The sequence below is a fragment of the Primulina huaijiensis genome, chromosome 15 (genome assembly GCF_012295235.1).
Source record: "Primulina huaijiensis isolate GDHJ02 chromosome 15, ASM1229523v2, whole genome shotgun sequence".
NCBI classification, from domain to species: domain Eukaryota; kingdom Viridiplantae; phylum Streptophyta; class Magnoliopsida; order Lamiales; family Gesneriaceae; genus Primulina; species Primulina huaijiensis.
The window spans coordinates 4,793,679-4,814,977 of NC_133320.1; the positions used below are offsets into that span (position 1 = coordinate 4,793,679).

The following is a 21,299-nucleotide window of genomic DNA, read 5'->3' on the forward strand; positions in this document are numbered from 1 at the left end:
AACGCTGTTGGATTTTCTTTTCTTTTTTTTTTTTAAAAAATAATACACAAATTTAAAATCTTTATAATTTTAAAAAAATATTATTGAGATATCTTAGGTATAGATAAATTTTTTAATCATATTTTGTAATTAAATGAAGATTAAATATTTTTGTAATCTTGTTGGGGTATTTTAATTTAGGCAAAAACGTGTGTGAGACGGTCTCACGGATCGTATTTTGTGAGACAGATATCTTATTTGGGTCATGTATGATAAAGTATTATTTTTTATGCTAAGAGTATTACTTTTTATTGTGAATATCAGTAGGGTTGATCCGTTTCACAGATAAAGATTCGTGAGATTGTCTCACAAGAAACCTACTCTTTAATTTATTATAAATTACAACACCCTTAAATGGTTGTTATAAGCATCTCATGTATTATAAGTAGCAAGTATAATATAGAAAAAAAATTATGGTATAAATTCAAATTTTAAGTTTTAATAAGTGAACATATAGTAAGGGAAATTGGACTTCACTCCCCAGCCGCCGTTTTTTTTTGTGTTCAGTCCCTGGGTACTTTTTTAGTACCACATTTCCACATGAAGTGTACCACATTTCCACATAAAGTGTACCACAATTTGTATGACATAGTACCACAATTTTGTGGGTAGGGAGTGAACCCAAATAAATGTTTTGATTGGGGATTTTTCACCAACTTCCCCATATATAGTATGCTTATATATTATTTTTACTAGCAAAAAAAATTTAGGCACACGATAATTTACATGCACATATTTTTAACGTAATTCATTATTTTTTAAATCTTTGAGTAATTGATTATGATTAACAAATCATTTAGTCATTTTTAGAATTTATTAAAATAAGTTCTTATAAAAACTTTTATTGAATGAAATATGAGGTAATTTTGTTTATTCATGAAATCATCAAGTTAGTTATTCTAAGATGTTGATGTATTATTATATATAACAACCATATCCGTATTATGAGTATGTCTCTTGTGAGACGATCTCATAAATTTTTATTTGTGATACGAGTCAACCTTATCGATATTTACAATAAAAAGTAATATCTTTTATGGATGATTCAAATAAGATATCTGTTTCACAAAATACGACCCGTGAGACCGTCTCACACAAGTTTTTGCCTCGTATTATATATATCATGAAATTTAATATATTTTACATAAAAAAAATAATAATTTTCATTAATTAAGTTAAATCATGTTAGATATCTATATCACAAAATTGATTTGTACGAAAAGTTTTGTGATATCAATGGAAAATTTGATAATAAATATTTAAATCTTATTGGAGCAAGTGAAGGTCAAGGTATTGTGAAGACCAGGCAGCCTATATAAACTCTGCCGTTAGCGTTAATTCAAATTGCTGCTAAACCCCAAAAAAGCAACTCTTAATGGCTCAGTTGCACCATTGCTATGCCCAGTGGGACTCGGAGAGAGAGAGCATGTCGGCAACTTCGAGAAGAGTAAAATGGCACCCAACGCCGCCGCCTCCGCCGAGCCCCAAGATCCTCAACTTCCCCCGCAGCCGTAGAACACGACGTAAGCAGCCGAAACCAACCTCCGCCTCCCACCACAACCACAACAGCAGCAGCTACCCATCAGTCATGGAGCAAGAATACCTCTATCCTTCCAAAGGGAAGCTTGGAAACCTGTTTGATCAAAAAAATGATAGCGAACTTTCGATTGTGTTATTGAACTCAACCTCAAATACATTAGCAGCCGAGAGGAGAGAACGAGTGGTGGAGAAAGATGAGGAAGGAGGCTACAACAACGGTGGTGGTTTTGAGGAGGAGAAATGGAGGTTTCAAGCTGAAATACTGAGGGCCGAGTGTAATTTCTTGAGAATGGAGAGAGAGTTTTCTCTAAGAAAATTGGAGAGGAACAGGGTGAAGATGGAGAGGACTCTTAGATCAGCTATTCAGACACTTGTCTCTGTAAGTTCCGTTTCTCCATCGAAGATCCCACTATCGGTTTTTGATTTATTACTGTGTTTATCTTGTTCTGTTGATTTCCAGGGCAAAGAAAAGATTTTTGACGGGAAGAATGCGAAGGCCGTTTTGGAGGAGGAGATTGAAGATTTAGAAGAGAAGATTGAGGAGTTGAGAAAGGAGTCAAGAATTAAAGTTAAAAATTGCAGCAACTTTGACAAGAAAGCATGCATTTTGCAGAGCCAGCTCGAGAAATTCGGGAGCTTATCTCAAGAAAGTTGTTCCAAGGAATTGAGCATCAGTGAGAGCGGGGATTTGAATATCGCAATAAAAAATAACTCCACTGATGTAAGAACAATGTTTCGAAATCGTTTTATCATATCATTTCACTCGTTTTTTTGTGTTGTTTCACCAAATTACGGGTACAAAAACCTTGTTCAAACAAAACATACTCGTGGGCTCTGATTAAATAGTTGGTTTTGGATTAAAAAAATTAAACAATGCGCAGATGGATATGCTGAAAAAGAAAATGGAGGGATTGTCAAAAGGGGTGTTGGATAGAGTGGAGGAAGTGTACGTGTCAATGCTTTCCAGCACAGCCAATAGTTCTGTTGCTAGCTCTGCTTCCACGTCCAAGCGAATAGATTTATGCCCTGAATTCTCGAGTTCCTCCAACAGACAATTGTATCAGGCAAGATTATGATTTGTTCTCAGTTATTTTATAATGCTTTCTTTGTTATTTCAGATTGAATATGGTTCCGATTGAGCTTATTGAGTTATAGTTTCTTGGTGCATGTATAATGTGCAGGTAAAAATGATTAATGCTATGTTTTGTGGCTTAGTATTGCTTTATGATAGATTTAATATGAAATTTGTTTCTATACTTTATCAAGTTTATATTGGTGGGGTGTGTGTGTGTATCTTATTATGCGAAGTAAGTCAAATATCTAGTCAATGTGTGTGATTTGTGATAAAATATATTTAGCAAAAGATTTGAAACAAGAAAGCTTGCTGGATGGTTCGGTTGCTCCACACTGCCCCAGAAGCTCACTGCCTGAATACCACATGTCAATTAATACTCGTGGACCACTGCTGTCAATTCTAGTATCTGATTCTGTTTCAGATTTCTTCTGTTTCTGTTGTTTTCTTTATGTTGCTGAGAACATATCCAGTTGAGTCTGAGCAGAGAATCTGACCAAATTTTTCAAAATTTGGTGGACAGTAAATCCCGGTATCCAAGTGAAAAACACAGTTTAGATTTTAAAATACTTTAACATAAGCCAAATAATGCTTGATCTTAATGGCTTTTGCAAGTATCCTCGTCATCCGCAGTACTTTTCTTGGCCTATTTAAGACAGCAAGCGATAATCTAAGCATAATGCCTAGACTACTGTATTGCGTAAATAGGAAATGCAGTTTTATTATTAAAATGCTTTTAAAAAATCCAAACCTTTTATCTCCATGGTTTTGCTAATCTATAGTTCGCTTATAGTCCCTGTCTTGGCTTATTAATGACAATGACCTTGGATCCTCTGGCAAAACGCGAAGCGTGGGAGCTCTACATTCTATAGATATTTGATTCCTACAATCTTAATCATATCCATGTATTAATAAATGTTCAATAAACAGGAATCAACTTTACAAGACGAGCACAAATGCTCGGGACGATGCAAAGCCATTATTCGCAGAATTGTGGAGCAGGTGAGAGCCGAGACTGAGCAGTGGTCACAGATGCAAGAAATGTTGGGTCAGGTAAGAGGTGAAATGGAAGAACTTAGAAAATCACGCGATTTCTGGGAAAATCGATCACTCTCTTCTGATTACGAAATCCAAACCTTGAGACACAGTGTAAGGCTTCACCTTTCTTGCTCTTTCAGCAGGCGTTTCTTGGTTTAACTTCTCATGGCTTACATTCTCTTTCTTTCTATAGGTGGAAGAATGGAAAGAAAAAGCTCTCAGTTTTCAAAACAGGGCTGGTGAACTTCAACTCGAACTTTTATCTTTAAAAGAGGAGATTGAAGATAAAGATGCAATGTTACTTCCTCTGAAAAAACAGCTTGAAAACGAAAAAGGGGTTATGACTTACCGTTTGAAGGAGAACCATTGTTTTGATAAAGACGGATGTGCCTTGGAGAAAGCGGTGAAAGAGCTTAATGGTGAGCAAAACAATGAACAAGCTAGACACAAAGAGTTGCCGCCTCTTTCTTTGGGTAAACACCTGGCAAAAGAGAAGAGAATGGTTCTGCGTCGTTTAAAGGAAACTCGCCAATCTAGCAACATAGACAACAAACAAGAGATCCTAACTGAGGAAAGAAGAAAGATATACAGAAAAAGGGATGGGATTTTGGCATCAAAACAATCACCGTTGCAAGATATTGGGAATTTTTTACCAGTGACAGGGCAAGTACACCATTGTAAAGACGTTTCTCTTCATAGCCCTCAAAGTAGCACAATGGCAGAGAAGCTTTAGGAAATTATCAGATTCACCAGTTTTGACAATGAGATGAATTAAAAGTGCTTCGAGAACATCTCTTAAGTTGTGTTTTCTTGGTGAAAAAATGAAGTAAATGATCTTATGCAGCATTCATGGTGCCCTCTAATTTGCATAAAAATCTCAGTTTAATGCAAATTGACATTCTTGATCCGTCATAACTTTTCTTTTTCATTTCCAATCGTACGGTTCTTAGCCGCAGCATCCATGCAAAGTGAGATGAAAACACATCATCATGGATAGCTCGAAATTCGAATAATTTCCCTTAAGACGGTTCTGTTCTTATTCCCAGTACTGAGCTTAGTTAGATATTGAAATATAAATTAATGCTTTAAATTGCCAAAATCCGAAGAGACGACATTTTAACTGTATAGTTCATGCAAATATAGACATTTATTTCCAATTGGTAAAATACAAATCAAATTATCGGTCTCGAGCTATCACCAAAGATACCCTCGAAGAAAGCTAATACAAGAAATAATTTAAAGAAATATCAATACAACCTTTAGAAGTAGATCAAACATAGTTTATAATCAAACCACTACCCACTTTTGATTTTTCCTCGATTCTTCACAATCTATAAATTTAATAGCTTTTACGAAAACAACTCTATCGCTCGAGTACTATTCCTATCTAGCAAATGTACATGAGAAGCTGGTTCATCTCTTGTCGAAGGATGCATTTGCCAAGGCATTCCCTTCCTGATAGATAAGAAAAATATGAACTTCGAAGCAAGTTTGCCTCGTAAAACAATCAACGAATATGTCATCATCTTCTTGTGTGTGACCTTGTTTGTTCAGAACCCTGAAGCCTGAGAATAATATATAACTGATAATAAGAAATATTCTTCAAAAGATGATAGCGGAAAACACATTTTTTTAGAAAAATTACACACAAAATTTAGACAATAATTAATTATATTGCTACTGATCTTTCAGTGAATCCAATTTCTTGCTCATCTTAGAAAGAGATGGCATTTGTATTGGAATATGATGAAGGGAGAAGCAAGATCCAAAATACTGGACCAACTCGAAAAGAATTTAGAAAGATAGAAAAATTTAATGAAAGACCAGTCTTCTATGTTGTATTCTACATCCGTACGTATTTGTATCTAGCTAGCATATATTTCTTGAGAAGAAGCACGGTGCTATCTCTGTCAAGCCGCATTCGCCAAGGCATCAGCAACAACGTTTCCTTTCCGATAGACGTGAGAAATATGAGCATCAAAACGAGTTGTTGTTCATTGAAATTAGATGTATCTGCTCTTCTCTGAGACCATATATGTATTTACAGACTCTAATTAATTAACAGCCTAAATGAAGATCATGGAGAACGCGATTGCTGGTATTCCACGACATGTAATCATCCTTATCACGAAATCAACAATTCCGCACCTTATTCATCTGGCTCGAACATTGATCATCTTCAACAACTCTTTTCATACAGGGGAAGAATTGAGACAAGATGACTTAATCTTGAATGGGTTTGTAATTTAAACTTATGAATTACTACCATCTTCTTAATCGTTTAAATCATAATATATCCTAGTATTAAATTGATTTGTAATCATTAAAGTTTTAATTTTAGTATCTTAATAAATATTATAAAACTTTGAAACAATAACTTCAAAAAATAAGCAATTTATTTTGAAATAAGAATATATTAATTTTTTTTAATCAGAATAAACTTTTCTTTATGACATGAATTCTCGCTCGTTACATAGTGCTTGTAATCAGAGAATCTTAACCTTTGGGACAAATATCCTTAAAAACAAACTTAATACGAGCTTTTTCACGAATCACGAGGACCGTCGAAGGATTGAGTCTTCCTCAGATTCCAGTGAAGCCCATCGTGGATGCTACGTAAGAAATCGTTAGTTGAATCGACCTGACATGCGGTAGGGACAGGCCATGGTGCCATGCTGCAAACAAGTGCATCCCCAGGGGCCAACTGTTTCCGGTCCTTTCCATCAAAGGATACCCAGGCATGACTTCTGCTGTTGAAAGGGACGACCACTCTGATCGTCACGTGCTCTGGTAATATTAGAGGCCGGAAGGATAATGAGTGGGGGCATATCGGTGTGAACAGAATCCCGGGAACCTGTATGTCATCGGATTTTGTTACGGTATTAGCAACTGTATAAGAGAACACTAATGGATATGGTCAGAGTTGATAAAAGATTAAACGTTGAAAAGCACATACCTGAGGATGGACCATTGATCCTCCAGCAGCCAGGGAATATGCGGTGCTCCCAGACGTAGTAGACAATATAAGACCATCCCCTTGTACGCAGGTGACAAACGAGTTGTCGCAATAGCATTCAAGATTTGTAAGGAATGAAGAAATACCACGGTCGATAGTAACTTCATTCAAGACGAGCATGGGACCTTCATTCTCAAATTCACTTTTGGCTGCATCTCGAATGATATGGCACTGCAACCGATGTCTCAATGTGATACCGATAGGACCACTAAGGATGGAGTTCAGATATTCTCGGTAATGTTCGCTATCTGATTGTGTTAAAGATCATTTGACAGTTCAGAAAATATCATTTTCAACGGACAATAGATCATCCTTACAAGAAATGATAAAGGATCGTGATGTAAAATAGAACTAAGAATGAAAACAAGAAACCGTAATCGAGAAGATTGAGGATACAAAATGGGGTCATGAAACCGAGAGAACCCAAAGAGAATGGCACAATTGGAGGAACGGGGCCTTTGAACACAGATGCAGCCTGGGAAAAAATAAAACGGTATGCAGTCATTTCCAACGTAGCTAGCTCAAAATTTCAAAGAAAAGTGAATGGGGCCTAAGTTAAGAGGAAAACTTCATCAACCATGGACATGGAGAAGCAAAATTCAATTTGGAAAAGGTAGAAACAAAATATTTCACGGTTCCTTAAACTCCGAGTATACCATAGAGCATCACACATACCCAAAGGACGGTTCCATCCCCGCCTAGAGTTACAACGAGGTCGACCTTTGTGTGCAAGAGTAGCATCTCCTTGTCTGTGGAAAAAAAGCATGGAACGGTGTTCGCAGATGCAAACAAACACATGAATCGACAATCAAAGAACAGGTACAAAGCATTAATCTATTATCCAGTTTACCAAGATAAAGTCATACTACATGAATGAAAACTGATAAGTTTAGGGAAAAGAGGATATCATGTATTTAGTATTATTAACGAAGGAAAAAAACACGGCCACGTCATATTAAATCATTTAGTATTACCATCAAGCCAGGTCTGTACAAAGCCATAGTATGATGATTCCGCCAAAAGCTCATTCTTTACTCGTGGCTCCACGAATATATTTAGTTTTTTCTGCTCCTTCAACCATCTGGGAAAGAGAATACATCTTAAAAGGTAATTAATATTATGATTTTGGGTACAATGCAGAGACAAGATTGAAATAAATGCGGAATAAATCCCACTGGGAATTTTTTCAGATCATCTTTAAGTTTAAAGATGCCCTAATGGTTTCAAGAAGTTTAAGACTTGTCACATTTTATCTCACAGTGGCTAGTTAGTCCAAAGTTTTAACAAAATTTAGGGTAAAGTTAAAAGTAACATCAATGAGGGAAATATATAATGTAAGAACCCGAAATCTTAAAGCATCTTACCTGACCATTTCAAAACAGAGAATTTGTACAGAAGTTGAATTTGGCTTGGTCAATATAAGCACAGTCTGAGGGGGGGATTCCCACTTCAAGGAAATCTGAAACAAGATAATTTTACTCGCAGATTGATACTTGAATTTAAAAACTTTAGTAAATAAAAATATTTAAGATAGGGAATTACAAGCAATGAGAGATCAATCAAAATGATGCAAGACGATATTTGATACACTAGTACAATAGTTATACCTGTTTGCTGCTACGTTCCGCAGTTGTAATATTACCCTTTTCAAAAGAGACAATGTCATGTTTGTGGCGATCACCTTTTTCGCCATTGCAGCACCATGCTAGCCTAAAAGATGCCTGTCTCCATAAAATCAATATGTCAAATCTTGTTCTATCATTTCTTTTTATTTTTTTCTCTTTGGTATATTGTTACCTATGAGATATGAAAGAAGAAAATTAATGCAGGTAAATCTAAAATATTAAAGAGCATACGTCAATAATCATATGACGGGGCTAAGCAACGATATCACACCTTTCTCATCATCTTAGCGTGCACCAAGGGAGAGTCAGAATCAGATTCACCATCTCGAAGAACTTCATTAGCACATATATCATCCTTCCCATTGCACAATTCACATTTTTCACTGTTCTCATCGAACAACATGATTTGGTCAAGCGAGTTTCCAGCTTTCTGCACATTAAACTCGCTGCATTGCCCTCTTGACGACAGCTCTGCAAAGCAGGCAAGAACATTATATCTTGCGAAATCCTGGGAAACTTTAAATTATAGACTAACCTCCACTGCAGAGTGGAACACAACCAAAAACAGAAAACAATTACAAAATCATTATCAAGGAAAACAGAAGCAAATTTTAGTATGCAATATTTCACGGTTGACAAAAGACGCAAACTAATACCAGGTTAGATTCTCCTCGTGTCATAACCAAAAATCTACCAGGAATACTACAGTCTCGCAAAAGTATCCATTGCTAGTTTTAATAAACAAAATATGCCAAAAATGGGGAAATGTATCTGTTTCCCAGTTAGTTGGAACTTTCAAGACAGAGAATGGAAAAGTAATAGAATAATGGGACGACATAAAAATAAAATCATCGGTGTTTATGATCCTTGAATGACGCAGTTTCCTTTTTAGACCCAATTTCGGAATCATTATATCTCAAACCAAGCATAGATCAGTCGATCAGTTTCATCAAAACTGAGCTGGAAATCACAAACAGATATAATTCCTTTTGCCTGTCTTTTAAACCTTCAACATGATATTGGTTTGCAAGTCAACCTAAACATATAGCTCAAAAAATGACCAGAAACATCAACAAATATCAACTCATAAATTCAACAGGTAATCATCATTAACATTGAGCTATCGTTAATGAAAAATAATCAACGCGCAAAATATGTGCATCTTGGATAAAATTCCATTTTCTAAACAAGTGAGGCTATATGTAATCAACTTTACTATATACACACAAGATGGTTATAACCTCTTTGCTCCAACAGCAAGTTACGTGCCCTCTCCAATTCATATTTGCGCTTCCATTCAGCAGCCTCAGCTTGTGCAGAAGCCTTCCCTTCAGTAACTCTTCTTAGTGCCTTCGCTACAGCTAAAATCGCAGATCAAATCAAATGTTTTGTGTTAAGATATGGCATAACTTCAAATGGTTAAGTACTACAAAAGACACACTTCTTAAAGCCTCTGAAAATTCGAAGAGATGATCATCAATTCCATCGAGGAGTGGCTGTTGGACAAGCTCATGGATGGCCTTCTCAGAGTTCAATAGAGAGGGAGAATAATCAAAACCATTTTCCACTGGTGACACACCGGAATCGCCCTGTTCAGAAAAAATCATGTTAGCCTCCAGAATTTCTTCTAGTGTTCTGATAAAACTAGAGCAACACTCAAACGAATGTGATCCAACAACATGAAGCCGTAATTGAAACAATTGAAGTAAGTGATTTTGTAACATGCCTCTGTCAAAAAATTGGTATGAAAAATGGAACTTATCCATGGTATAAGTCGTAAGCCACTACATCATCTTTATTTACTTCATACAGAGCACTCTAAGAAACAAGTGGATCCGTACAATAATTCACTGGATAGGATCTCTTCAATTCAAGAATAAAAGCAGTCCTCGTATATGATGAGTTTCCTCCCAGGTACTCTTAGTAAAGTATGTTGCTTCTAAGTGAGATTTATTACGTTACATTCTTCTGTCTTTGATAACACATGTGATTATACTCAAGAGAATTACAGTAGTCCTTGAATATGATGCATGACCAGAGTTTCCCAAATACTTTCCCATTAATTATTTACTTCCAATTGGGATTTTTTATTATGTTTTTAAGCCTTTGACCATACATGTGATCATACTCAAGAAAATAAGCAAGCTACGTATCACAAAACACGTTGGAGTCTGGTCTAAAAAATTTTATGCTTACCATTTAGTTGCAAGTTGAAAATCAAGGAACGGAATTTTAAATATTAAAATCGATTAAAAATAAAATGCTAAAAGTCCCCATTTATCCGTGCACACACCAATTTGGTCCAACATATGTAAGCACAACCAGTACTGGCCTTCATCCTCGCCAATCAACAAAGTAATTAAACAGCAGACAGTCAATTACTGGCACAAATCCTCATCAATCCATATTAAATAACATCACTAGAAACTTAAAGATAATTAGCTACCGGCACCGGCACCCATTCTCAGGCATTCAGGAAGACAAGAAATCGGTTAAATAAGTAAAGGTTGAGCATGATCAGTACTGGCCCTCACACCCTCCGGTCAAGAATCCAAGAAAACAATCAAACAGTGGGTAAGCATAACCATTACCGACCCTCATGCTCGACAACCAAGAAAACAATTAAACAGCAATAATAGTAGGCCGCTGTCACGCATCGTCACCAATCAAGAATACAAGAAATCAAGAAACTGTTTCGGCACCAAGAAAATGAATATCGGGTAGAATTCTTAACCCCCGAAAACCAATAATTACGTTCAAAATGCAAAAAAAAAGGGGGAAAGAAAACTCGTACGTTGGAGGTAAAGGAGTTGCTTGGAGACATGGGACCCTCCCCCTTGTACATGAGTTCCCGTGTACAAATACACAAGAAAACACACACAGCAGAGAGTTAAAGAGAACAAGATGTCGATCGAATACTGTTGAAGAATCTGCAGAAAGAACACCGATTAAATGGGAATCAAATAAAGGGTTCTAGCAGACAGGCGTGTTCAGTCATGCGCATTTATTTATGATGGTGGTGGTTAGGAATTGGAGGAAGTTCATGGTGGGACCATCTACACGACGCGTGGTTCGGACATGGAAACAAAAGAGCTCTGAGTTCCATGTTCTATACCGCAGGGCTTTTGAAAATGTCAAAAATTCATTTTTTTAATTTCCTCCTTTTTTTTTCTTTTATAAAATAAAATCTTGACAATTGAAAACTGTAAAGCTTAAATTCAAACATAATAAAATATATTCAAACTCGAGTTCAATTCAAAACTCGAAATTTTAATGTTTAAATTCAGTTCGAATCGAGATTTGATTTCAAATTTGACTCGAAATATATGAATATGTTCAAGAAATAATAAAAAAATAAATGTTTGAAATATACTTTTTAATATATAATTATATAATATTAATAATATATTAAAATTTGTGAGTGGCTCGAGAAATATCGAAAAAAATAAATGGAGCTCAAGTTCAGCTCAAATTCGATGATTTCGAATATGAATAAATGTTTTTCGAGCCGACTTTATTGGTTTCCACGTCTATTAAACTTTGTTCCAGATTTTAGATTGAAAAATAATTCAAAACTATATATTATATATCATATATATTATATGATCAATCGTTATTAATACTAGTGTATTAAAAAACATGATTTATCAAATTATTATATATCTGTAACCATACAGTATTCCCAAAAAAGAAAAATATAGAAAAATCAAATTTATTTTATATGTATGCATTGTGTATTTTAATTTTGGCAAAAACTTGTGTGAGACGGTCTCACGGATCGTATTTTGTGAAACATGTCTCTTATTTGGGTCATACATGAAAAAACATTACTTTTTATGCTAAGAGTATTACTTTTTATTGTGAATATCAGTAGGGTTGACTCGTCTCACAGATAAAGATTCGTGAGACCATATCAAAGTGACCTACTTTTTATTTTTAATATTTATTGCTTCCCAATTATATAATCCATGTTTTCCGTTTATCTCAAATATATAGTTCAATTTCCTTATTTAAAAAAAAAATATTTTACTCATTTACCCCTATTTAATGTGCAAAAATCTGAAATCTTTTAACTTAGCTATGTTGGGTAAACAAGCATGGAATCTTATTGCCAAACCAAACTCCCCTATGATCAGAGTCTTAAAATCCAAGTACTTCCCCAATTCGAATTTTCTGGAGGCAAATCTGGGTCACAATCCCAGCTTCATATGGCGTAGTTTATGGAGTTCAAGAATCATTCTAAAAAGAGGAGCCCGATGGCGAATTGGAAATGGGAGAAATATCAGTGTCTGGAAAGATCCTTGGTTACGTGACCCAAGCAATTTCTACATATCATCACCTCCTATTGCAGAGCTTCACTCACTGAAGGTAAGTGATTTATTCATCCCCTTCACTACCCAGTGGGATCATGAGCTGCTGTTTTACCTATTTGGAAATCAAGATGTACAGAAGATATTGAACATTCATGTACACACAAACACAGGAGGAGATAAACTTATTTAGCATCATGAAAGTAATGGCAAATATACGGTTCGGTCAGGATATAATAGCGCCCAAGAAATATTAGATGTGGGAGGAAATAATGAGGTCTCCGGGGATTGGAAAAAGCTACGGAAACTGAAAATTCCACCAAAGGTGAAGGTCTTTTTGTGGCGTGCCGCGAGAGATATTCTACCAAATCGAGGAAGCCATCAAAAGAAACAAGTTGTGGTCCCCATCTCTTGTGCAACCTGTGGAAATGAATGGGAGAATTAATGGCATCTATTCATCTTCTACCCAATGGCAAAAGCTTGCTGGGAAGAGTTGAGCACCTGGAATCATGTGCTCTCATTATCTAACGAAGCAGATAGATTCGTCCAATGGATGTTCAATTTGTTCCAGACAGTAGATGTTAGTACTCTTGAAAATATAGCAATGGTATTATGGGGCATATGGAGGACTCGAAACGAGAAGCTATGGAACAAAATTTTCAAACCAGCTGAATCAGTGGTTAGCTCAGCGCTTCAACTCTTGATGGATTGGAGAGCGGTGTGTAGCATCGAAAGAATTCGGGATAGAACAAATCAGCGGGATGGGGAGAGAATTACCTGGCAAAAACCACAGGCTCAAGCATTAAAATGCAACGTCGACGCATTGGTACAGAATGGTTTAAGGAACATCGGGGTGGGTATGGTATTTCGAGGCTCAGATGGACTATTTATTTTAGCTAAAACAAACGTGTTCATTGGAAGAGTAGGAATTAAAGATGCAGAAGCAATGGCGTTCAAGGAAGTCCTTAGCTGGGTTGAAGGGATGAATGTTCAAAATGTAATCTTTGAGTCTGATTCTAAAATATTTGTCGAGGCAATAACGGTGGAAATAGAAGATGACTCAGAATTTGGTACAATTATCTCAGAGTGTCGTGAAGTTCTTCGCCAAAGACCATTATTCAGTGTCTATTTCACACGTCGACAAGCAAACAAGGTTGCCCACAATCTTGCTAGGGCATCTTATTTCTATGCTCGTCCCTCTACCTGGAATACTTCTCCAAATTTTATCTTTGATGTTTTGAATGAAGACCGTAATTCCCTTGATTCTTAATAATATTTTTCATTCCGTTCAAAAAAATATATATCCACTTTCTTTTTTATAATATCATTAAATAAGATTGTATTAGAAATCTTGTCAGTATAATTTGTTTTCTCATTAATATTATTAATTTATGTAAAAAAAAATAAAATAAATTTTATAATTGAGAATGAGGAATCATCCGTTATGTAACGTACCTAACTCTTCGGACTTTTCTTGGGCTTCTTTTGGTCAATTCTTCGATGAATTGACTTTACCTACCAAGTAAGAAAACAATTTTTATTTTTATTTTTAAAAAAGAAAGGAAAATAAAACTACTTCGTCAACTCTCTGAGCAAAAAATGTTTATAATTTACTTCCGTGTGTGTCTATATATATATATATATATATAGACACACACACACTGGCGGAGCATCACATAAAATTTTTCGATATTTTTTGTACATATCTTCCGTTTTCGATATACGGGCTGTTTTTTGTCAATTCTTCCGTTTTCGATATTTTTCATACATAAAATTTTTTCTTATTTTCCGTTAGTCCGGAGCTCCTTTTGTCAATATTAATTCACTCATGGTTTAGAAAATTATAGCTTGTGTTGAAACGAAAACTATGACAAGATTTTATCGGCTTTCTCGATTTCAACAATCATGATATCCCATTTATTTTCCAATATTAGTTTGAAAATGGTTTGAGGATTGAATTTTAAATGATATTTTCTTTGAACAGAAAAATAATGTAATGTTTGAATTCATTTTTGTTCTACTCTTACCAGCGGTTTGGACATCTTCCACGATCTTTTATTATGGATTATGAGTCAACTTCCTCAGTCGTCCGCTTTCTCGGATCAAATGCAATTTTCGTGGACTTAGCAGCATTTGGGCTTCCGTATCTGATGTGCTTTTTGATGTTGAGCTTTCGCATATTTCATATGCAACGATATGATTAATTATTCACCGTATATATATATTTTTATTTAATCCATGTAATATATGTTATTATTATAATATTAAAGTTGGATCGGATAAAGATGAAAACAATGTAATGATCAATTTTCTAAAATCCCAAAATGCTTATATTTCTTATAACAATACCTTAAAATATTCAATCATTTATCTATTAGAATGACCTCAACCATCATTGCTTGCTCAAAATATTTATTTGGTAAAATCAAATTTAAATATTTTTTTCAAGTTTTTTTAAATTAAAATAAGATTTAAAAGTTTAATAGTCAATGTAGTAGTAATAGTGTAAACAATTTATGGGCTTATTTCGGGCCTTGTTGCATTCTAAAGCCCATATCGAATTTTGGCCCAAATGAATTATATTTCACCTGGTTTTCTTTCAACGCCTCTTAACATCTACAATGGAGTCCCTTCAAACACCACCCACGGCCACCGTGAACGGCGGCGACACCGATAATACAGTTGTCACTATCTCAGGCACCAAGGCCGAGAGGGAAACCGGCGCTGATCACGGTAACGGTGCCAAGGAAGAGCTGGAACACGCAGCCTCCGAGGAGATCTCCTCTGATGAGACCTCCAACTATGGAACTCCGAGTTTGAACCCAGAAACGGATGCCGGAGAAGAAGATGAAGAAGAAGACGAGGAGGGAGAAGAAGAGGAGCACAATACGAAGCAGCAAAAGCAGCTTTCTGAATTGCCGAAAGGCGGTTCTTCGGACGCCAGAATTGCTGTAATGCTCTCAAGAGCTGATACGAAGAATACGCCGTTGCCTCTCCCGAACGGAAAGCCCGCACATGCCGTGAAGAAGCCCAAGAAGAAGAGCAAGGACGTGTGGACAACCACGTCCAGGAAGGGGAAGAAAAAGACCAAGCATGTCTTTAACAATTGCCATAATTCCAAAAAGGCAGCAAACGTTGGCCCCTTGGCCGAGGGTAAAGTTTTAATCACGCCAATTCCAAGATTTCCCGACAAAAACGACGACAGCCCAGACTTGAAAATATGTCTTTCAAAGGTGTACAAGGCAGAAAAGGTTGAACTCAGTGAAGATAGATTAAGTGTGGGAAGCACTAAGGGGTATAGAATGGTGAGAGCTACTCGAGGGGTGAGTGAAGGTGCATGGTATTTTGAAATCAAAGTGGTGCATTTGGGAGAGACAGGGCATACGAGGTTGGGGTGGTCGACAGATAAAGGCGACTTGCAGGCACCAGTAGGATACGATGAGAATAGTTTCGGGTATAGAGATGTTGATGGCAGTAAAGTGCACAAGGCTTTGAGGGAGAAGTATGGGGAGGAAGGATATAAAGAAGGTGATGTTATTGGGTTTTACATTAATTTACCAGATGGAGGGTCTTACGCGCCCGATCCCCAGCGAATGGTTTGGTACAAGGGGCAGCGCTATGTCTGTGCTCCTGATACCAAATATGATTCCCCCAAAGTTGTTCCTGGTGAGTACATCTCTGTTCTTTATAATGCAGGTTGTTTCAATGCATATCGTTGTTCTAGATCATTGCTAGTGTAGACTTGATGTTAACCTTTATTTGACCGTTGTTTGTGTGCTATATATTTGATAACGCATAATTTGGCGCTGTGTGTTTTGTAAGTGTCAATAACGAAGTCATTGTCTTGNAAAAAAAAAAAAAAAAACCAACCCCATTTCAATTCTAGTTGGGATATAACTAGGAGTAAGGTATTTGGTAAAAACTTGTGTGAGACGGTCTCACGGATCGTATTTTGTGAAACATGTCNCAGCCTCAGCTTGTGCAGAAGCCTTCCCTTCAGTAACTCTTCTTAGTGCCTTCGCTACAGCTAAAATCGCAGATCAAATCAAATGTTTTGTGTTAAGATATGGCATAACTTCAAATGGTTAAGTACTACAAAAGACACACTTCTTAAAGCCTCTGAAAATTCGAAGAGATGATCATCAATTCCATCGAGGAGTGGCTGTTGGACAAGCTCATGGATGGCCTTCTCAGAGTTCAATAGAGAGGGAGAATAATCAAAACCATTTTCCACTGGTGACACACCGGAATCGCCCTGTTCAGAAAAAATCATGTTAGCCTCCAGAATTTCTTCTAGTGTTCTGATAAAACTAGAGCAACACTCAAACGAATGTGATCCAACAACATGAAGCCGTAATTGAAACAATTGAAGTAAGTGATTTTGTAACATGCCTCTGTCAAAAAATTGGTATGAAAAATGGAACTTATCCATGGTATAAGTCGTAAGCCACTACATCATCTTTATTTACTTCATACAGAGCACTCTAAGAAACAAGTGGATCCGTACAATAATTCACTGGATAGGATCTCTTCAATTCAAGAATAAAAGCAGTCCTCGTATATGATGAGTTTCCTCCCAGGTACTCTTAGTAAAGTATGTTGCTTCTAAGTGAGATTTATTACGTTACATTCTTCTGTCTTTGATAACACATGTGATTATACTCAAGAGAATTACAGTAGTCCTTGAATATGATGCATGACCAGAGTTTCCCAAATACTTTCCCATTAATTATTTACTTCCAATTGGGATTTTTTATTATGTTTTTAAGCCTTTGACCATACATGTGATCATACTCAAGAAAATAAGCAAGCTACGTATCACAAAACACGTTGGAGTCTGGTCTAAAAAATTTTATGCTTACCATTTAGTTGCAAGTTGAAAATCAAGGAACGGAATTTTAAATATTAAAATCGATTAAAAATAAAATGCTAAAAGTCCCCATTTATCCGTGCACACACCAATTTGGTCCAACATATGTAAGCACAACCAGTACTGGCCTTCATCCTCGCCAATCAACAAAGTAATTAAACAGCAGACAGTCAATTACTGGCACAAATCCTCATCAATCCATATTAAATAACATCACTAGAAACTTAAAGATAATTAGCTACCGGCACCGGCACCCATTCTCAGGCATTCAGGAAGACAAGAAATCGGTTAAATAAGTAAAGGTTGAGCATGATCAGTACTGGCCCTCACACCCTCCGGTCAAGAATCCAAGAAAACAATCAAACAGTGGGTAAGCATAACCATTACCGACCCTCATGCTCGACAACCAAGAAAACAATTAAACAGCAATAATAGTAGGCCGCTGTCACGCATCGTCACCAATCAAGAATACAAGAAATCAAGAAACTGTTTCGGCACCAAGAAAATGAATATCGGGTAGAATTCTTAACCCCCGAAAACCAATAATTACGTTCAAAATGCAAAAAAAAAGGGGGAAAGAAAACTCGTACGTTGGAGGTAAAGGAGTTGCTTGGAGACATGGGACCCTCCCCCTTGTACATGAGTTCCCGTGTACAAATACACAAGAAAACACACACAGCAGAGAGTTAAAGAGAACAAGATGTCGATCGAATACTGTTGAAGAATCTGCAGAAAGAACACCGATTAAATGGGAATCAAATAAAGGGTTCTAGCAGACAGGCGTGTTCAGTCATGCGCATTTATTTATGATGGTGGTGGTTAGGAATTGGAGGAAGTTCATGGTGGGACCATCTACACGACGCGTGGTTCGGACATGGAAACAAAAGAGCTCTGAGTTCCATGTTCTATACCGCAGGGCTTTTGAAAATGTCAAAAATTCATTTTTTTAATTTCCTCCTTTTTTTTTCTTTTATAAAATAAAATCTTGACAATTGAAAACTGTAAAGCTTAAATTCAAACATAATAAAATATATTCAAACTCGAGTTCAATTCAAAACTCGAAATTTTAATGTTTAAATTCAGTTCGAATCGAGATTTGATTTCAAATTTGACTCGAAATATATGAATATGTTCAAGAAATAATAAAAAAATAAATGTTTGAAATATACTTTTTAATATATAATTATATAATATTAATAATATATTAAAATTTGTGAGTGGCTCGAGAAATATCGAAAAAAATAAATGGAGCTCAAGTTCAGCTCAAATTCGATGATTTCGAATATGAATAAATGTTTTTCGAGCCGACTTTATTGGTTTCCACGTCTATTAAACTTTGTTCCAGATTTTAGATTGAAAAATAATTCAAAACTATATATTATATATCATATATATTATATGATCAATCGTTATTAATACTAGTGTATTAAAAAACATGATTTATCAAATTATTATATATCTGTAACCATACAGTATTCCCAAAAAAGAAAAATATAGAAAAATCAAATTTATTTTATATGTATGCATTGTGTATTTTAATTTTGGCAAAAACTTGTGTGAGACGGTCTCACGGATCGTATTTTGTGAAACATGTCTCTTATTTGGGTCATACATGAAAAAACATTACTTTTTATGCTAAGAGTATTACTTTTTATTGTGAATATCAGTAGGGTTGACTCGTCTCACAGATAAAGATTCGTGAGACCATATCAAAGTGACCTACTTTTTATTTTTAATATTTATTGCTTCCCAATTATATAATCCATGTTTTCCGTTTATCTCAAATATATAGTTCAATTTCCTTATTTAAAAAAAAAATATTTTACTCATTTACCCCTATTTAATGTGCAAAAATCTGAAATCTTTTAACTTAGCTATGTTGGGTAAACAAGCATGGAATCTTATTGCCAAACCAAACTCCCCTATGATCAGAGTCTTAAAATCCAAGTACTTCCCCAATTCGAATTTTCTGGAGGCAAATCTGGGTCACAATCCCAGCTTCATATGGCGTAGTTTATGGAGTTCAAGAATCATTCTAAAAAGAGGAGCCCGATGGCGAATTGGAAATGGGAGAAATATCAGTGTCTGGAAAGATCCTTGGTTACGTGACCCAAGCAATTTCTACATATCATCACCTCCTATTGCAGAGCTTCACTCACTGAAGGTAAGTGATTTATTCATCCCCTTCACTACCCAGTGGGATCATGAGCTGCTGTTTTACCTATTTGGAAATCAAGATGTACAGAAGATATTGAACATTCATGTACACACAAACACAGGAGGAGATAAACTTATTTAGCATCATGAAAGTAATGGCAAATATACGGTTCGGTCAGGATATAATAGCGCCCAAGAAATATTAGATGTGGGAGGAAATAATGAGGTCTCCGGGGATTGGAAAAAGCTACGGAAACTGAAAATTCCACCAAAGGTGAAGGTCTTTTTGTGGCGTGCCGCGAGAGATATTCTACCAAATCGAGGAAGCCATCAAAAGAAACAAGTTGTGGTCCCCATCTCTTGTGCAACCTGTGGAAATGAATGGGAGAATTAATGGCATCTATTCATCTTCTACCCAATGGCAAAAGCTTGCTGGGAAGAGTTGAGCACCTGGAATCATGTGCTCTCATTATCTAACGAAGCAGATAGATTCGTCCAATGGATGTTCAATTTGTTCCAGACAGTAGATGTTAGTACTCTTGAAAATATAGCAATGGTATTATGGGGCATATGGAGGACTCGAAACGAGAAGCTATGGAACAAAATTTTCAAACCAGCTGAATCAGTGGTTAGCTCAGCGCTTCAACTCTTGATGGATTGGAGAGCGGTGTGTAGCATCGAAAGAATTCGGGATAGAACAAATCAGCGGGATGGGGAGAGAATTACCTGGCAAAAACCACAGGCTCAAGCATTAAAATGCAACGTCGACGCATTGGTACAGAATGGTTTAAGGAACATCGGGGTGGGTATGGTATTTCGAGGCTCAGATGGACTATTTATTTTAGCTAAAACAAACGTGTTCATTGGAAGAGTAGGAATTAAAGATGCAGAAGCAATGGCGTTCAAGGAAGTCCTTAGCTGGGTTGAAGGGATGAATGTTCAAAATGTAATCTTTGAGTCTGATTCTAAAATATTTGTCGAGGCAATAACGGTGGAAATAGAAGATGACTCAGAATTTGGTACAATTATCTCAGAGTGTCGTGAAGTTCTTCGCCAAAGACCATTATTCAGTGTCTATTTCACACGTCGACAAGCAAACAAGGTTGCCCACAATCTTGCTAGGGCATCTTATTTCTATGCTCGTCCCTCTACCTGGAATACTTCTCCAAATTTTATCTTTGATGTTTTGAATGAAGACCGTAATTCCCTTGATTCTTAATAATATTTTTCATTCCGTTCAAAAAAATATATATCCACTTTCTTTTTTATAATATCATTAAATAAGATTGTATTAGAAATCTTGTCAGTATAATTTGTTTTCTCATTAATATTATTAATTTATGTAAAAAAAAATAAAATAAATTTTATAATTGAGAATGAGGAATCATCCGTTATGTAACGTACCTAACTCTTCGGACTTTTCTTGGGCTTCTTTTGGTCAATTCTTCGATGAATTGACTTTACCTACCAAGTAAGAAAACAATTTTTATTTTTATTTTTAAAAAAGAAAGGAAAATAAAACTACTTCGTCAACTCTCTGAGCAAAAAATGTTTATAATTTACTTCCGTGTGTGTCTATATATATATATATATATATAGACACACACACACTGGCGGAGCATCACATAAAATT

General features: G+C 35.9%; 5 protein-coding genes and 1 long non-coding RNA gene across 6 annotated transcripts; 4 read left to right on the forward strand and 2 right to left on the reverse strand.

Annotated features, from left to right (window-relative positions):
• Positions 1-1,401: 1,401 nt before the first annotated feature.
• On the forward strand, positions 1,402-4,970 carry LOC140958865 (uncharacterized). Its single transcript, XM_073416435.1, has 6 exons — positions 1,402-1,957; positions 2,039-2,299; positions 2,460-2,648; positions 2,760-2,858; positions 3,575-3,799; positions 3,882-4,970. Exons 1-6 carry the CDS (start codon positions 1,415-1,417, stop codon positions 4,419-4,421), a joined length of 1,857 nt encoding a protein of 618 aa, XP_073272536.1. The 5' UTR covers positions 1,402-1,414; the 3' UTR covers positions 4,422-4,970.
• A 1,170-nt stretch (positions 4,971-6,140) lies between these two features.
• On the reverse strand, positions 6,141-11,441 carry LOC140959849 (NAD(H) kinase 1-like). The gene is made up of 11 exons (XM_073417882.1): positions 11,124-11,441; positions 9,771-9,918; positions 9,571-9,690; positions 8,601-8,800; positions 8,312-8,425; positions 8,069-8,163; positions 7,679-7,785; positions 7,380-7,453; positions 7,101-7,179; positions 6,645-6,952; positions 6,141-6,542 (listed from the first exon to the last, which is right to left on the reverse strand). Exons 1-11 carry the CDS (start codon positions 11,172-11,174, stop codon positions 6,234-6,236), a joined length of 1,605 nt encoding a protein of 534 aa, XP_073273983.1. The 5' UTR covers positions 11,175-11,441; the 3' UTR covers positions 6,141-6,233.
• Positions 11,442-13,108: 1,667 nt separating this feature from the next.
• Positions 13,109-13,909, forward strand: LOC140958867 (uncharacterized). The gene has a single exon (XM_073416436.1). The coding sequence runs from the start codon at positions 13,109-13,111 to the stop codon at positions 13,907-13,909; it is 801 nt and encodes a 266-aa protein (XP_073272537.1).
• A 1,312-nt stretch (positions 13,910-15,221) lies between these two features.
• On the forward strand, positions 15,222-16,394 carry LOC140959699 (protein TRAUCO-like). The gene has a single exon (XM_073417672.1). The coding sequence runs from the start codon at positions 15,261-15,263 to the stop codon at positions 16,377-16,379; it is 1,119 nt and encodes a 372-aa protein (XP_073273773.1). The 5' UTR covers positions 15,222-15,260; the 3' UTR covers positions 16,380-16,394.
• A 212-nt stretch (positions 16,395-16,606) lies between these two features.
• On the reverse strand, positions 16,607-18,421 carry LOC140960093 (uncharacterized). Its single transcript, XR_012172106.1, has 3 exons — positions 18,100-18,421; positions 16,747-16,894; positions 16,607-16,666 (listed from the first exon to the last, which is right to left on the reverse strand). It is a non-coding gene; the product is annotated as an uncharacterized lncRNA (long non-coding RNA).
• Positions 18,422-20,084: 1,663 nt separating this feature from the next.
• Positions 20,085-20,885, forward strand: LOC140958868 (uncharacterized). The gene has a single exon (XM_073416437.1). The coding sequence runs from the start codon at positions 20,085-20,087 to the stop codon at positions 20,883-20,885; it is 801 nt and encodes a 266-aa protein (XP_073272538.1).
• Positions 20,886-21,299: the final 414 nt, after the last annotated feature.

Bases quoted from the DNA above. Each gene is read 5' to 3' on its own strand.
- LOC140958865 (XM_073416435.1), top strand. From the start codon at position 1,415: ATGGCTCAGTTGCACCATTGCTATGCCCAGTGGGACTCGGAGAGAGAG. The intron at 1,958-2,038 runs GTAAGTTCCGTT...GTTGATTTCCAG, and splicing joins CTATTCAGACACTTGTCTCT to GGCAAAGAAAAGATTTTTGA. The intron at 3,800-3,881 runs GTAAGGCTTCAC...TTCTTTCTATAG, and splicing joins TCCAAACCTTGAGACACAGT to GTGGAAGAATGGAAAGAAAA.
- LOC140959849 (XM_073417882.1), bottom strand. From the start codon at position 11,174: ATGTACAAGGGGGAGGGTCCCATGTCTCCAAGCAACTCCTTTACCTCC. The intron at 7,786-8,068 runs GTAAGATGCTTT...TCTCTTTCCCAG, and splicing joins CTCTGTTTTGAAATGGTCAG to ATGGTTGAAGGAGCAGAAAA. The intron at 6,543-6,644 runs GTATGTGCTTTT...GATGACATACAG, and splicing joins GATCAATGGTCCATCCTCAG to GTTCCCGGGATTCTGTTCAC.
- LOC140958867 (XM_073416436.1), top strand. From the start codon at position 13,109: ATGGCAAAAGCTTGCTGGGAAGAGTTGAGCACCTGGAATCATGTGCTC.
- LOC140959699 (XM_073417672.1), top strand. From the start codon at position 15,261: ATGGAGTCCCTTCAAACACCACCCACGGCCACCGTGAACGGCGGCGAC.
- LOC140958868 (XM_073416437.1), top strand. From the start codon at position 20,085: ATGGCAAAAGCTTGCTGGGAAGAGTTGAGCACCTGGAATCATGTGCTC.